The 13,392-nt window shown below is 40.5% G+C and overlaps 1 protein-coding gene across 2 annotated transcripts in view; it reads left to right on the forward strand.

Moving 5' to 3' along the window:
* The window catches only part of LOC121373761 (alpha-mannosidase 2x-like), a 53,594-nt gene that overhangs the window by 33,544 nt on the left and 6,658 nt on the right, over positions 1-13,392 (forward strand). For both annotated transcript variants that reach the window (XM_041500516.1, XM_041500515.1), the window contains exons 11-17: positions 94-205; positions 2,703-2,770; positions 4,865-5,030; positions 7,290-7,426; positions 8,189-8,288; positions 11,328-11,447; positions 13,081-13,192. In XM_041500516.1, the coding sequence (XP_041356450.1) occupies positions 94-205; positions 2,703-2,770; positions 4,865-5,030; positions 7,290-7,426; positions 8,189-8,288; positions 11,328-11,447; positions 13,081-13,192 (815 nt within the window). The remainder of the gene's footprint in view (positions 1-93; positions 206-2,702; positions 2,771-4,864; positions 5,031-7,289; positions 7,427-8,188; positions 8,289-11,327; positions 11,448-13,080; positions 13,193-13,392) is intronic.

The following is a 13,392-nucleotide window of genomic DNA, read 5'->3' on the forward strand; positions in this document are numbered from 1 at the left end:
TGGTCTCTAACAACACTGACAGAATAACCATGTCAGGGGGAATACTACAATTATGTAATTCATTTCTGTCTAACTGACATCCTTCTCTTTTAGACTTCATGGGTCACTGAACGACCTGAAATCGGTGATCACGGAATGCGCCACATATTTAATGTCGGACGAAAAGGACAAGTACAGGTTCAAAGGGGCACCGTTCTTCAATGTCGTATGTGTTTTTTGGCTCACCTCAATGTCATGTGTTTTTCATCAATGTCGTATGTGGTTTTTTTTGCTTAACTCAATGTCGTGTTTTCCCTCAATGTCGTATGTGTTTTTTGGCTCACCTCAGTGTCATGTGTTTTTCCTCAATGTCATATGTGGTTTTTTGGCTTACCTCAACGTCGTGTGTTTTTTCTCAATGTCGTATGTGTTTTTTGGCTTACCTCAATGTCGTGTGTTTTTCCTCAATGTCGTATGTGTTTTTTGGCTAACCTCAATGTCATGATCTTTTCCTCATTGTTTTGTGTGTGTGTGTTTACCTCAATGACATATTTTCTAGATCTGAATGTCAGATGTGCTTTTGTCTGTCTAACAGAATGTATTTCTGTTTTGACGCCGATATCGTATGTTTCTTGTGTTTTACCCTAATGTTATATTTCTGTACCTAAGTGTCATATATGTTTGTTGTTTATCTCCATATGTTATGTGGGTTTTCATGTTTCACCCACTGTTGCAGCCCTCTACATTTAATTTAACTTTTCCCATCTAGGAGCCAGATTGTGCCTACTTCTATTTGTTATATAGCCAGTATGAAATGCTTTAATCTCCAAATGAAAAAAAATTGTCGCATTTGTGAGGGCTGTGATGTAGCCCAGTGGTAAAGCGTTCGCTTGATGCGTGGTCGGTCTAGGATCGATCCCTGTCGGTGGGGCTATTTCTCGCTCCAGCCAGTGATCCACAACTGGAGTAACAAAAGCTTTGGTATGTACTATCCTGTCTGTGGGATGGTGCATATATAAGATCCCTTGCTGCTAATCGAAAAGAGTAGCCCATGAAGTGGTGACAGCGGGTTTCCTCTCTAATATCTGTGTGGTCCTTAACCGTATGTCTGACGCCATATAACCGTCAATAAAATGTGTTGAGTGTGTCGTTAAATAAAACATTTTCCTTCTTTCTTTTTGTTTGACACTTTGTCCTTTGTTTTTGTTTTTTAATCCCCTACCGCTCCAACTATAGGTTTCTTTTCCATACTGTTCCTCTGTCTGTCTGTCCATCCATCTGTCTCACATGTAGTTTTCCAGACTGTTTTTTTTACTGCAGGGTCTCATAATATTACGTTGAAATTTTATGTATAACTGTATCATGTACTGTTACAGACCAAGTTTGACATTGATGGTGATTTACCCATTTGTGACAGAGTTATGGCCCTTGGAGATACGGAACTTTGTTTCCCAGGACAACGTTTTGTTTGCAATGCTACAGGATATTGAGCTGAAATTTAGTGTATAAAATTATCATATTCTGTAGATGGCAATTTATCCATTTTCACACAATTATGGCCCTTGAATTTAGGAGATATGAAAGTTTGTTGGACCCAAAACCAGCCTCGGTGGCGTTGTGGTTAAGCCATTGGAAATATGGCTGGTAGGTACAGTGTTCGCAGCCCGGTACCATTTCCCACACATGGCGAATTTTAACGACTCAATGGATAGGTGTAAGACCACTACACCCTCTTCTCTCTCACTCACAACTAACAACTAACCCACTGTCCTGGCCAGACAACTGAGATAGCTGAGGTGTGTGCCCAGGACAGCATGCTTGAACCTTAATTGGATATAAGCATGAAAATATGACAAAGTTTTCTTTCAGGCTCTCTAAGAATAGTCTTAAATGGATATCACATGCCTGTATAATCATATTTGCTGAGATATTCCTAAATTCCATACTAGATATTTTTATGTTCTTATGTATGTCATTATTTGCAGGCTAAACTTGAGACATGTTTTCATGCCATTTTTTAATTTTTTAAAACTTTTAACACTAAATCTGTGTACCATATTACTAAAGGAGCGAGACGTAGCCCAGTGGTAAAGCGCTCGCTTGATGCGTGGTCGGTCTGGGCTATTTCTCGCACAAGCCAGTGCACCAAGACTGGTATATCAAAGGCCGTGGTATGTGCTATCCTGTCTATGGGATGGTGCATATAAAAGATCCCTTGCTGCTAATCGAAAAGAGTAGTCCATGAAGTGGCGACAGCGGGTTTCCTCTCAATATTTGTGTGGTCCTTAACCATATGTCTGAAACCATATAACTGTGAATAAAATGTGTTGAGTGCGTAGTTAAATAAAACATTTCCTTCCTTCCTTCCTTCATATTACCAAAAGATTTGAATGGGGTCCCAACTGATTTGTACCTCTTGTAGACAAAGGTCATTGTTGTAAGCTATATCAAAGGCTGTGGTATGTACTACTCTGTCTGGGATGATGCATATAAAAGATCCCTTGATGCTAATCGAAAAGAGTAGCCCATGAAGTGGCGACAGTGGGTTTTCTCTCTCAATATCTGTGTGGTTCTTAACCAATATCTGTGTGGTTTTTAACCATATGTCTGACGCCATATAACGGTAAATAAAATGTGTTGAGTGCGTCGTTAAATAAAACATTTCTTTCTTTGTTTTTTTTGTTGTAAGTTCTTTACTTATAATTCGTGGATGATAATTTCAGGATGAAATTCGAGAAAGTCAGGATTCATTACCGAAGAAGATGTTATTGGAGGTGGATGCAGAATTTCGGTAAATTTTTCTCAATAATTACTTTTAATTTAATTGAAAATGGATACGACTACATCTCTACTAAAACCTGAGAGAGTAAAAATCTGGTTTACCTGTTGCAACTTTCCTAATTTGAAATTCATCTACAGGCTTACTGCTAGAAAATAATTTGAGGGTACATAACAAAAGAAATTTTAACAGACTATAAATGCCCCTACTTCATTGTAGGTGGTTATGGGTTTGAAATGTTTTCAAATTGGACACTGCATTTCTTGTGCTTTGGTCAGGATGTAGCCCACTGGTACAACGCTCGCTGGATGCGCGGTCGGTGTGTGATCGGTGTGGATGTGGAAATTTTTTGGCGTGCCCCTATCCAGCTGAGGTTCGGGCACGCCCACCCCGGATTTGGCCTCTGACCTCGCCAGTGAGCAATCCGGGGCCGGAGATATTGTGTGATCGATCCATGTCAGTGGGCCCATTGGGCTATTTCTCATTCCAGCCAGTACACCACAACTGGTATATCAAAGGCTGTGGTATGTACTACCCTGTCTGTGGGATGGTGCATATAAAAGATTCCTTGCTACTAATCGAAAAAGTTCATGAAGTGGCGACAGCGGGTTTCCTCTCTCAATATCTGTGTGGTCCTTAACCATATGTCTGATGCGATATAACCATAAATAAAATGTGTTGAGCACGTCGTCAAATAAAAATATTTCTTTCTTTCTTTATAGTTGTTTCAAAATGTATTGGCAGACGCTGACGCCAATATTAATCTGTAAAAATGGACACTGAGTATGGTTAATCTAAAAACCTGTAACACATCTGGATAATGTTACAACGGAGTGAAACAAGAGTCTGTGACGTTGAAACAGTGAAATACCCTTAAAAATAGATCAGAACTCTACCCTGTAACCGTTACTTAAAAGATGAAAAATGCATTTTGTGGTATTAGAAATACCGGAATGCCCAGAAACACTTTGGATGTATAGAACTGGATAGTCTAAACAATAAAATCTAAGTAATGTTTCATTTTAGTTATCAAGAACGGCTCTAATAGTGAAAAATAAGCTTTTCAGTTAGTATTTAAAATCTAGGGCCTGTCAGTTTAAAGGGACATTCCTGAGTTTGCTGCATTGTAAGATGTTTCTGTTAAAGGGACATTCCCGAGTTTGCTGCATTGTAAGATGTTTCTGTTAAAGGGACATTCCCGAGTTTGCTGCATTGTAAGATGTTTCTGTTAAAGGGACATTCCCGAGTTTGCTGCATTGTGTAAGGGACATTTTGCTGATTGTAAGATGTTTCTGTTAAAGGGACATTCCCGAGTTGCTGCATTGTAAGATGTTTCTGTAAAGGGACATTCCCGAGTTTGCTGCATTGTAAGATGTTTCTGTTAAAGGTTTGCTGCATTGTAAGATGTTTCTGTTAAAGGGACATTCCCGAGTTTGCTGCATTGTAAGATGTTTCTGTTAAAGGGACATTCCCGAGTTTGCCGTAAGATGTTTCTGTTAAAGGGACATTCCCGAGTTTGCATTGTAAGATGTTTCTGTTAAAGGGACATTCCCGAGTTTGTAAGATGTTTCTGTAAAGGGACATTGCCGAGTTTGCTGCATTGTAAGATGTTTCTGTAAGGGACATTGCCGAGTTTGCTGCATTGTAAATGTTTCTGTTAAGGGACATTCCCGAGTTTGCTGCATTGTAAGATGTTTCTGTTAAAGGGACATTCCCGAGTTTGCTGCATTGTAAGATGTTTCTGTTAAAGGGACATTCCCGAGTTTGCTGCATTGTAAGATGTTTCTGTTAAAGGGACATTCCCGAGTTTGCTGCATTGTAAGATGTTTCTGTTAAAGGGACATTCCCGAGTTTGCTGCATTGTAAGATGTTTCTGTTAAAGGGACATTCCCGAGTTTGCTGCATTGTAAGATGTTTCAGACTAATAAAATATTTCTACGATTAAACTTACATATTAAATACTAATATTTTATGCAGAAAAATATATGTGATGTGTAATTACAATTGTTAAAAAGTCTCTGTTAGTCGATAACATCTTAAAAATTGCAGCAAACTCAGGAATGTCACTTAAACAAACTCTGAGCTTTGCGCGTGTTTATTTTGAAGGCCTGTTTTGATCTACAACTCCCTGGCACACAAGAGATCGGAGCTGGTGAAACTTGTCGTGAACCGTGCTGACGTGGAGGTGCGTGATGCAGCAGACAACGTCATACACACACAGGCCGAACCGTTCTGGGTGGAGAAAGACCAGTTTTCCAGAGACAAATTCAAGGTTTGAACAGGCTTTCATATTTGAAAAACCAGCAAGAGTGAAATATTAGACTTTTTAAAGTGTCTAGGAGCACAGAGATGGGGCGGGAGGGATGGAGAGAGAGAGGGAGGGAGGGAGGGAGGGGGGGAGGGAGGGAGGGACAGAGACGGAGAGAGAGAGAGAGAGACAGAGATAGAGACAGACAGAGAGAGAGGAGGGGAAGAGTCAGAACTGTTCTGGTTTGGGAAAGACAAGATTTCCAGAGCACAGAGATGGGGCGGGAGGGATGGAGAGAAAGAGAGAGAGGGAGAGAGGGAGGGAGGGAGGGGAGGGGAGGGGAGGGGGGAAGAGGCTGAACCATTTTGGATTGGAAAGACTGGACAGGAGAGAGAGAGAGACGGACAGAGAGAGACAGACAGACAGACAGAGAGAGACGGACAGACAGACAGACAGAGAGATGGAGAGACAGAGAGAGACAGACAGAGATAGAAAGAGACAGACGGAGAGAGAGACAGAGACAGATAGAGACAGACAGAGAGAGAGAAGGAGGGGGAAGAGTCAGAACTGTTCTGGGTTGGGAAAGACGAGATTTCCAGAGCACAGAGATGGGAAGGGAGGGAGGAGAGAGAGAGAGACAGAGAGTGAGAGAGGGTGGGAAGGAGGTTGGGGGAAGGAGGGAGGGAGAGGGAGGTAGCTAGCAGAGAGACGGACAGAGACAGAAAGAGACTGAGAGACAGATAGAGTGAGAGACAGAGGGGCAGGCATGCAGGCAGGGACTGATGGGTCGTCTAACGATCCGCACCTCTTAGACAATGACTGCTAATGAGCCACATTCCCTTCCACCCACCCAGAAACTGATGGAGCTGAAGTACAAATAAATCCCAGTAGTCAAGCGATAGCACTGAACACATAGTAGGCTATTTGACACTAGTCATTATCCCTTGTCTCTTGCTCGATGCGCGGTCGGTTTGGGATCGATCCCTGTTGGTGGGCCCATTGGGCTATTTCTCGTTCCAGCCAGTGCACCACGACTGGTATATCAAAGGCCGTGGTATGTGCTATCCTGTCTGTGGGATGGTGCATATAAAAGATCCCTTGCTGCTAATCGAAGAGAGTAGCTCATGAAGTGGCGACAGCAGGTTTCCTCTCTCAATATCTGTGTGGTCCTTAACCATATGTCTGATGCCATATAACCGTAAATAAAATGTGTTGAGTGTGTTGTTAAATAAAACATTCCTTTCTTTCTTTCTTTGCTATTTGACCAAGTGTCAAACTAACTACATGCTGGACAACAATAGTCTTATTCGACTTGCTGTTCTAACATAACAAATATTCTATTCAACCTGAGCCAGGTCCTCCACTCAGAAATTATCTCCCCTGTCGGATATGTTATGCTGTGTTCATTTGGTGCTCGTGAATATTGTGACTTAACAAGTTCCAAGTTGTGAACATGACTTCACCAAGTGGAGAGCATTCGGGCATATAAATCTCACCCACCCCGACTCCTAATTGCACGAATGGTTTGTGTTTGTTCCACCATTTTTTCACGAGTTGTGAAGATTGAGACAGAAAATTGTACCCCAGTTCACAAGTTATGTTCATGGGTTATTTCGCCAAATGAATGCTCTTCATAACTTATGAATTAGAAAATGTGATATTCACAACTTGTAATGAATGCAGCAGGATATATATTTTCCAACGCATGTGCAGACTAGCAACCTTGTTCTCCATTTCTGCAGTACCAGGCTTGGTGGTGTAGTGGGTTAGCCATTGGACATAAGACTGGTAGGTACTGGGTTCGCAGCCCTGTACTGGCTCCCACTTAGAGTGAGTTTTAATGACTCAGTGGGTAGATGTAAGACCACTACACCCTCTTTTTTCTCACTAATCACTAACTGAGAACAGCGTTGTGGTTAAGCCATCAGATTTCAGGCTGGTAGGTGCAGAGTTTGCAGCCTGGTACCAGCTCCAACCCAGAATGAGTTCTTAAGGGCTCAATGGGTGTAAGGCCACTACACTCTTTTGTGTCTCACTAACCACTAACCATTGAACAACTAACCCACTAACTGGACAGACTGCCCAGATAGCTGATGTTTGTGCCCAGGACAACGTCCTCAAACTTAATTGAATATAAGCACAAAAATAAGTTGAAATAAATAAATAAATAAATGTCTGGTTTTGAGGGAATTCCAGTTTGCAGAGGGTTCAGTTTTGAGAGATTTCACTGTAGTCTTAGTTTAAGATGTGGTGAAGTGTCAATGAACATTCCTTTCCTTGCAGATTGCGTTTGTGGCAGACGTGGCCGCGCTGGGAATCAGTCAGTACCGGATCCGGGCTGTGTCGTACCGGTCTAACCCGAAACACCACGTCGCGGCCGTCACACTAATGAACTGTCCATCTCTCGAACCTAGTAACATGTACGTACTCTTTACTTTCTCACATACATCACCAAGACTGTCCAAGTACAATCAATTAAGGAAATTATACATTATTTTCAGATAATACTTTTAATATAAACCATTTTCATGTACACGCGTATGTTCTTTCTACTTGTAATTTATTTTATTGTGGACATTTGTACAACATTGTTTATTTTTGTTTTAAATGGATGGGAGAAAAATAATCATGTGGCATATCTTTAATTCTATTTACATGCATGCTGTCCTGCATACAGTTTTCCAGACTTCAATATATTCAGACCTCTTACATTTTATTCATGGCGATTTATCAATTTTCCACAGTTATGGCCCTTGAACGTAGGAGTTAAGAAAACAATTATTGAGCCTGGTAGAGGACATGCATTACTCGAACTTAAGAGTTTATCTCCCACGGCAATATTTAAAATAATTACCATGGGTGAAACAGTCCACTGATAGCAATTTTGAGTGTACCTATGGCCAAAAATTTTAAAAGTGACATTTGCGGAACATAAATATGAATAAAAGATTATTTTTCTGTATGTAGACATATTTCAGGTGTAAATGTCAAATATTGGCAGATTATGTACACATGGTATATATATTTTGCCATTGTTGAGGAGTTTTACCAACAACACAAAAGTGCCATTGGTAATGCTCTCTACCTATGGCAATTGCCGTCGGTGCCATCGTTAATTTTGAGCCCTGTTCAGTAATACTTTCAGAATGTTTTATTTAAAAAAAAAAAAATTTCTCATTTAGCCCACCATTTGACGTGAAGAAGAGTATGGAATCTGAGGAGTTCCACATTGAAAATCACCTGATTAAGGCAACATTTGCCAAAGATACCGGACTCTTGAAGGTGAGAAACAGGGTCCATATTTTAAAAGTTATCACAAGGCTAGCTCTGAGTGAGAAAATTATTTCACCAAATTGTCTATTAACCTTTACAACTTGCAGAAATTAACAGTTATTTTCTTTAAAATGTCAATTATTATGTGAAATTATTTTGCCAAATTAAAATAAAATTCACCAACTTCTTTCTAAATTCACTGTTGGCAAATTTGGCAAGTGCCAAAGCTAGCTAGCCCTGTATCTTTGCCCTGTGATAATGTAAATCCTTTGTAAGATATGACGTCACTATGGTGTGTGCTGCAGTGACGTCATAGCCCATGATGGTTTTGTGATATTGTAGCGCTATGATAACTTCGAAGCTCCCTAACCAGAAAATTATATTTTAAAAACTGTCCACAACATACTGATCTAGCTCAACCTGCAGAGAGCTCACCAGAGGTGCTTTGTGGTTAAAAGAAATCTAGCTCAGCCTGCAGAGAGCTCACCAGAGTTGCTTTGTGGTTAAAAGAAACTGTCCACAACATACTGATCTAGCTCAGCCTGCAGAGAGCTCACCAGAGTTGCTTTGTGGTTAAAAGAAACTGTCCACAACATACTGATCTAGCTCAGCCTGCAGAGAGCTCACCAGAGTGCTTTGCTTTGTGGTTAAAAAAAGAAACTGTCCACAACATACTGATCTAGCTCAGCCTGCAGAGAGCTCACCAGAGGTGCTTTGTGGTTAAAAGAAACTGTCCACAACATACTGATCTAGCTCAGCCTGCAGAGAGCTCACCAGAGGTGCTTTGTGGTTAAAAGAAACTGTCCACAACATACTGATCTAGCTCAGCCTGCAGAGAGCTCACCAGAGGTGCTTTGTGGTTAAAAGAAACTGTCCACAACATACTGATCTAGCTCAGCCTGCAGAGAGCTCACCAGAGGTGCTTTGTGGTTAAAAGAAACTGTCCACAACATACTGATCTAGCTCAGCCTGCAGAGAGCTCACCAGAGGTGCTTTGTGGTTAAAAGAAACTGTCCACAACATACTGATCTAGCTCAGCCTGCAGAGAGCTCACCAGAGGTGCTTTGTGGTTAAAAGAAACTGTCCACAACATACTGATCTAGCTCAGCCTGCAGAGAGCTCACCAGAGGTGCTTTGTGGTTAAAAGAAACTGTCCACAACATACTGATCTAGCTCAGCCTGCAGAGAGCTCACCAGAGGTGCTTTGTGGTTAAAAGAAACTGTCCACAACATACTGATCTAGCTCAGCCTGCAGAGAGCTCACCAGAGGTGCTTTGTGGTTAAAAGAAAGTGTCCACAACATACTGATCTAGCTCAGCCTGCAGATAGCTCACCAGAGTTGCTTTGTGGTTAAAAGAAAGTGTCCACAACATACTGATCTAGCTCAGCCTGCAGAGAGCTCACCAGAGTTGCTTTGTGGTTAAAAGAAACTGTCCACAACATACTGATCTAGCTCAGCCTGCAGAGAGCTCACCAGAGTTGCTTTGTGGTTAAAAGAAACTGTCCACAACACACTGATCTAGCTCAGCCTGCAGAGAGCTCACCAGAGTTGCTTTGTGGTTAAAAGAAACTGTCCACAACACACTGATCTAGCTCAGCCTGCAGAGAGCTCACCAGAGGTGCTTTGTGGTTAAAAGAAACTGTCCACAACACACTGATCTAGCTCAGCCTGCAGAGAGCTCACCAGAGGTGCTTTGTGGTTAAAAGAAACTGTCCACAACATACTGATCTAGCTCAGCCTGCAGAGAGCTCACCAGAGTTGCTTTGTGGTTAAAAGAAACTGTCCACAACATACTGATCTAGCTCAGCCTGCAGAGAGCTCACCAGAGGTGCTTTGTGGTTAAACGAAACTGTCCACAACATACTGATCTAGCTCAGCCTGCAGAGAGCTCACCAGAGTTGCTTTGTGGTTAAAAAAACCTGTCCACAACATACTGATCTAGCTCAGCCTGCAGAGAGCTCACCAGAGGTGCTTTGTGGTTAAAAGAAACTCTGGTGTTGCTGTAACATGACATATATCACACAAAACACATGAGCTGATCTTAGTGCCAGGATCGCATCATAAAACGAGGGCCTGTTCAATGGGCATAGATCACATTGTCTCGTTCCAGCCAGTGCATCACGACTGATGTACCAAAGGCCGTGGTATGTGCTGTCCTGTCTGTGGGATGGTACATATAAAAGATCCCTTGCTACTAATAAAAAAAATGTAGCGGGTTTCCTCGCTACAACTATATGTAAAAATTACCAAATGCTTGATATCCAATAACCGATGATTAAATAAATGAATGTGCTCTAGTGGTGTCATTAAACAAAACAAAACTTATTGTTGTAACATGACATAGCAAATATCAGACAAAACACTTACGGTGATCTTAGCGCCTAGACTGCTGCATAAAACGAGGCCCTGTTCAATGGGTAGGCTGTAGATCACGTTGAGACGGAAACGTTATTGAATTGTTGCGTTGTACTAACATTAATATATACAGTAGAATTTCATTGGGTTGAACTCGGAATGGTTGAATACACCGCAGCACTCGAACCAAAAATGAAGTTCCGAGTTATACTTACACGATTTTGACCGAATGGTTGGGTCGAACTGCCCGATGGGTCAGATACTTTCTCGAGCACTGATGGGGTTCGAGCCAACGGGCTTCAACTGTGTACTTCATTGGTAACATCCAAAATCTTAAAATTGGCATACATTATGTTGTAATCATATTCATGTACTTAACTTTGTTTGACACCTGATAGCCAATGTGTATCTTTGTGCTGGGGTGTCGTTAAACCATTTGTTTGTCCATCCGTCCGTCCATTCATTCATTCATTCATTCATCCATACATCCATCCGTCCGTCCATCCATCAATCCATCAATCCATCCATCCATGCATTCATTCATTCATTCATTCATTCATTCATTCATTCATTCATTCATTCATTCATTCATTCATTCATTCATTCATTCATTCATCCATCCATCCATTAATTATACATTTTGTTGTAGAAACAAACTCTTTAATTCTTTTACATGTTTTCTCTATTTTCAGAGTGTGGTCAAAGCTGATGGATCGGTTCACACACTGAACCTGACGTTTGTCATGTACGGGGTTAAGAATGCTAAAGAGAAGTCCGGAGCCTATCTCTTCCTGCCTGACGGAGAAGCAAAAGTATGTGTGTGAAGTCTTTCCTTTTCTTTCTTATAAAGTCACAGACTCTAGTTTCAACCCATCAAAATGGACACAAAGTTTGGTTAATCTACAAAAACCTGTAATGCGGTTGGACAAAGTTACATTAAAGTCTGTGACATTGAAACTGGGAGATATTCTTAAAAATAAACTACAGCTGGTTTCCATAATCAGGTGCATGTGCAGAGGGAGGAGGGTTTCAGGGGTCAACTCCGCCCCGCGCTTCTTCTCAAGCAAATGTTTTTTTAAAAATATATTTTCTAGTGAGCAAGACTTGTCCCCTCTATAAACTGTGCTTACAACAGTCTAGAACCCCCCTGCTAAAATTCCTGCAGATGTGCCTGATAACCATTATTTCTCAGAGGTATATGCATTTTCAAAAATATTAAAAATGCATTTCGTGGTATTACAAACACCAGGATGACCAGAAACACTTTTGATGTACGGAAATGGAAATTCCAAACAGCAGAATCTAAGTATTGTCAGATTTCAGTTATCAAGAAAGTCCCTAATGGTGATCAGTATGCCTCATCTTAAAGGGACAGACCCTAGTTTCAACCCGTGTAAATTAACACTAAGTTTAGTTAAAGTGACAGACCCTAGTTTCAACCCGTGTAAATTAACACTAAGTTTAGTTAAAAGGACAGACCCTAGTTTCAACCCGTGTAAATTAACACTAAGTTTAGTTAAAGGTACAGACCCTAGTTTCAGCCCGTGAAAATTACCACTAAGTTTAGTTAAAGGGACAGACTCTAGTTTCAACCCGTGTAACTTAACACTAAGTTTAGTTAAAGGGACAGACCCTAGTTTCAACCCGTGTAAATTAACACTAAGTTTAGTTAAAGGGACATACCCTAGTTTCAACCCGTGTAAATTAACACTAAGTTTAGTTAAAGGGACATACCCTAGTTTCAGCCCGTGTAAATTAACACTAAGTTTAGTTAAAGGGACAGACCCTAGTTTCAGCCCGTGAAAATTAACACTAAGTTTAGTTAAAGGGACAGACCCTAGTTTCAACCCGTGTAAATAAACACTAAGTTTAGTTAAAGGGACAGACCCTAGTTTCGGGATTATTCACAGCTTTAATAAATTTTGTTAATTCTTCCAGCTGATGAATCATGATAATCTCGCAGCCACTGATACAAATAATTCACAGCTTTAATAAATTTTAAAAATATTTTCAGCTGTGATGATTCAGATTATTCACAGCTTTAATAAATTTTGTTAAATCTTTCAGATGATAATAGTCTCACAGTCAGTAATATGGATTATTCACAGCTTTAATAAATGTTGTACAAATTTTTAAAATCTTTCCATCGATGATAGTCTCGCAGTCATTTATACGGATTATACACAGCTTTAGGCCTAATAAATTTTGTAAATCTTTTAGCTGATGATAGTCTTGCAGCAGATGATATGGATTATTCGCAGTTTTAATAAAATAAAAAAAATCTTTCAGCTGATGATAGTCTCGCAGTCACTTTTTTTTATTATTCACAGCTTCAATAAAAAAATTTAATTCTTTCTGCCGATGACAGTTTCGCAGCCGATGATAGTCTCGCGGCAGATGATACAGATTATTAACAACTTTAATCAATTTTGTTAAATCTTTCAGCCGATGATAGTCTCACATCCACTGATTCGGATTATCCGCGGGCCGATAGTGTCGGAAGTCCACGTTCTTATTCAGTATGTAGAGCATGTCGTACGACTCAGCAGTTCCCCAGGTTTGAATTTAGTTATTTAAACTTTTCTTTCTCAAAATATTGAGAGTGACGTAAATATTTATAATTCAAAATTATTAATATCTCATCCAGTGGTCTCATTCCAGCAGTGTTCCACATTAGGGCATTGGAGCACAAGATTTGGCTTACATGGCTTTCGTTAAATTTGAGTCCTGGTCTTTCACAATCAAGCGTATCTATAT

Source organism: Gigantopelta aegis, chromosome 5 (assembly GCF_016097555.1).
Source record: "Gigantopelta aegis isolate Gae_Host chromosome 5, Gae_host_genome, whole genome shotgun sequence".
NCBI lineage: Eukaryota > Metazoa > Mollusca > Gastropoda > Neomphalida > Peltospiridae > Gigantopelta > Gigantopelta aegis.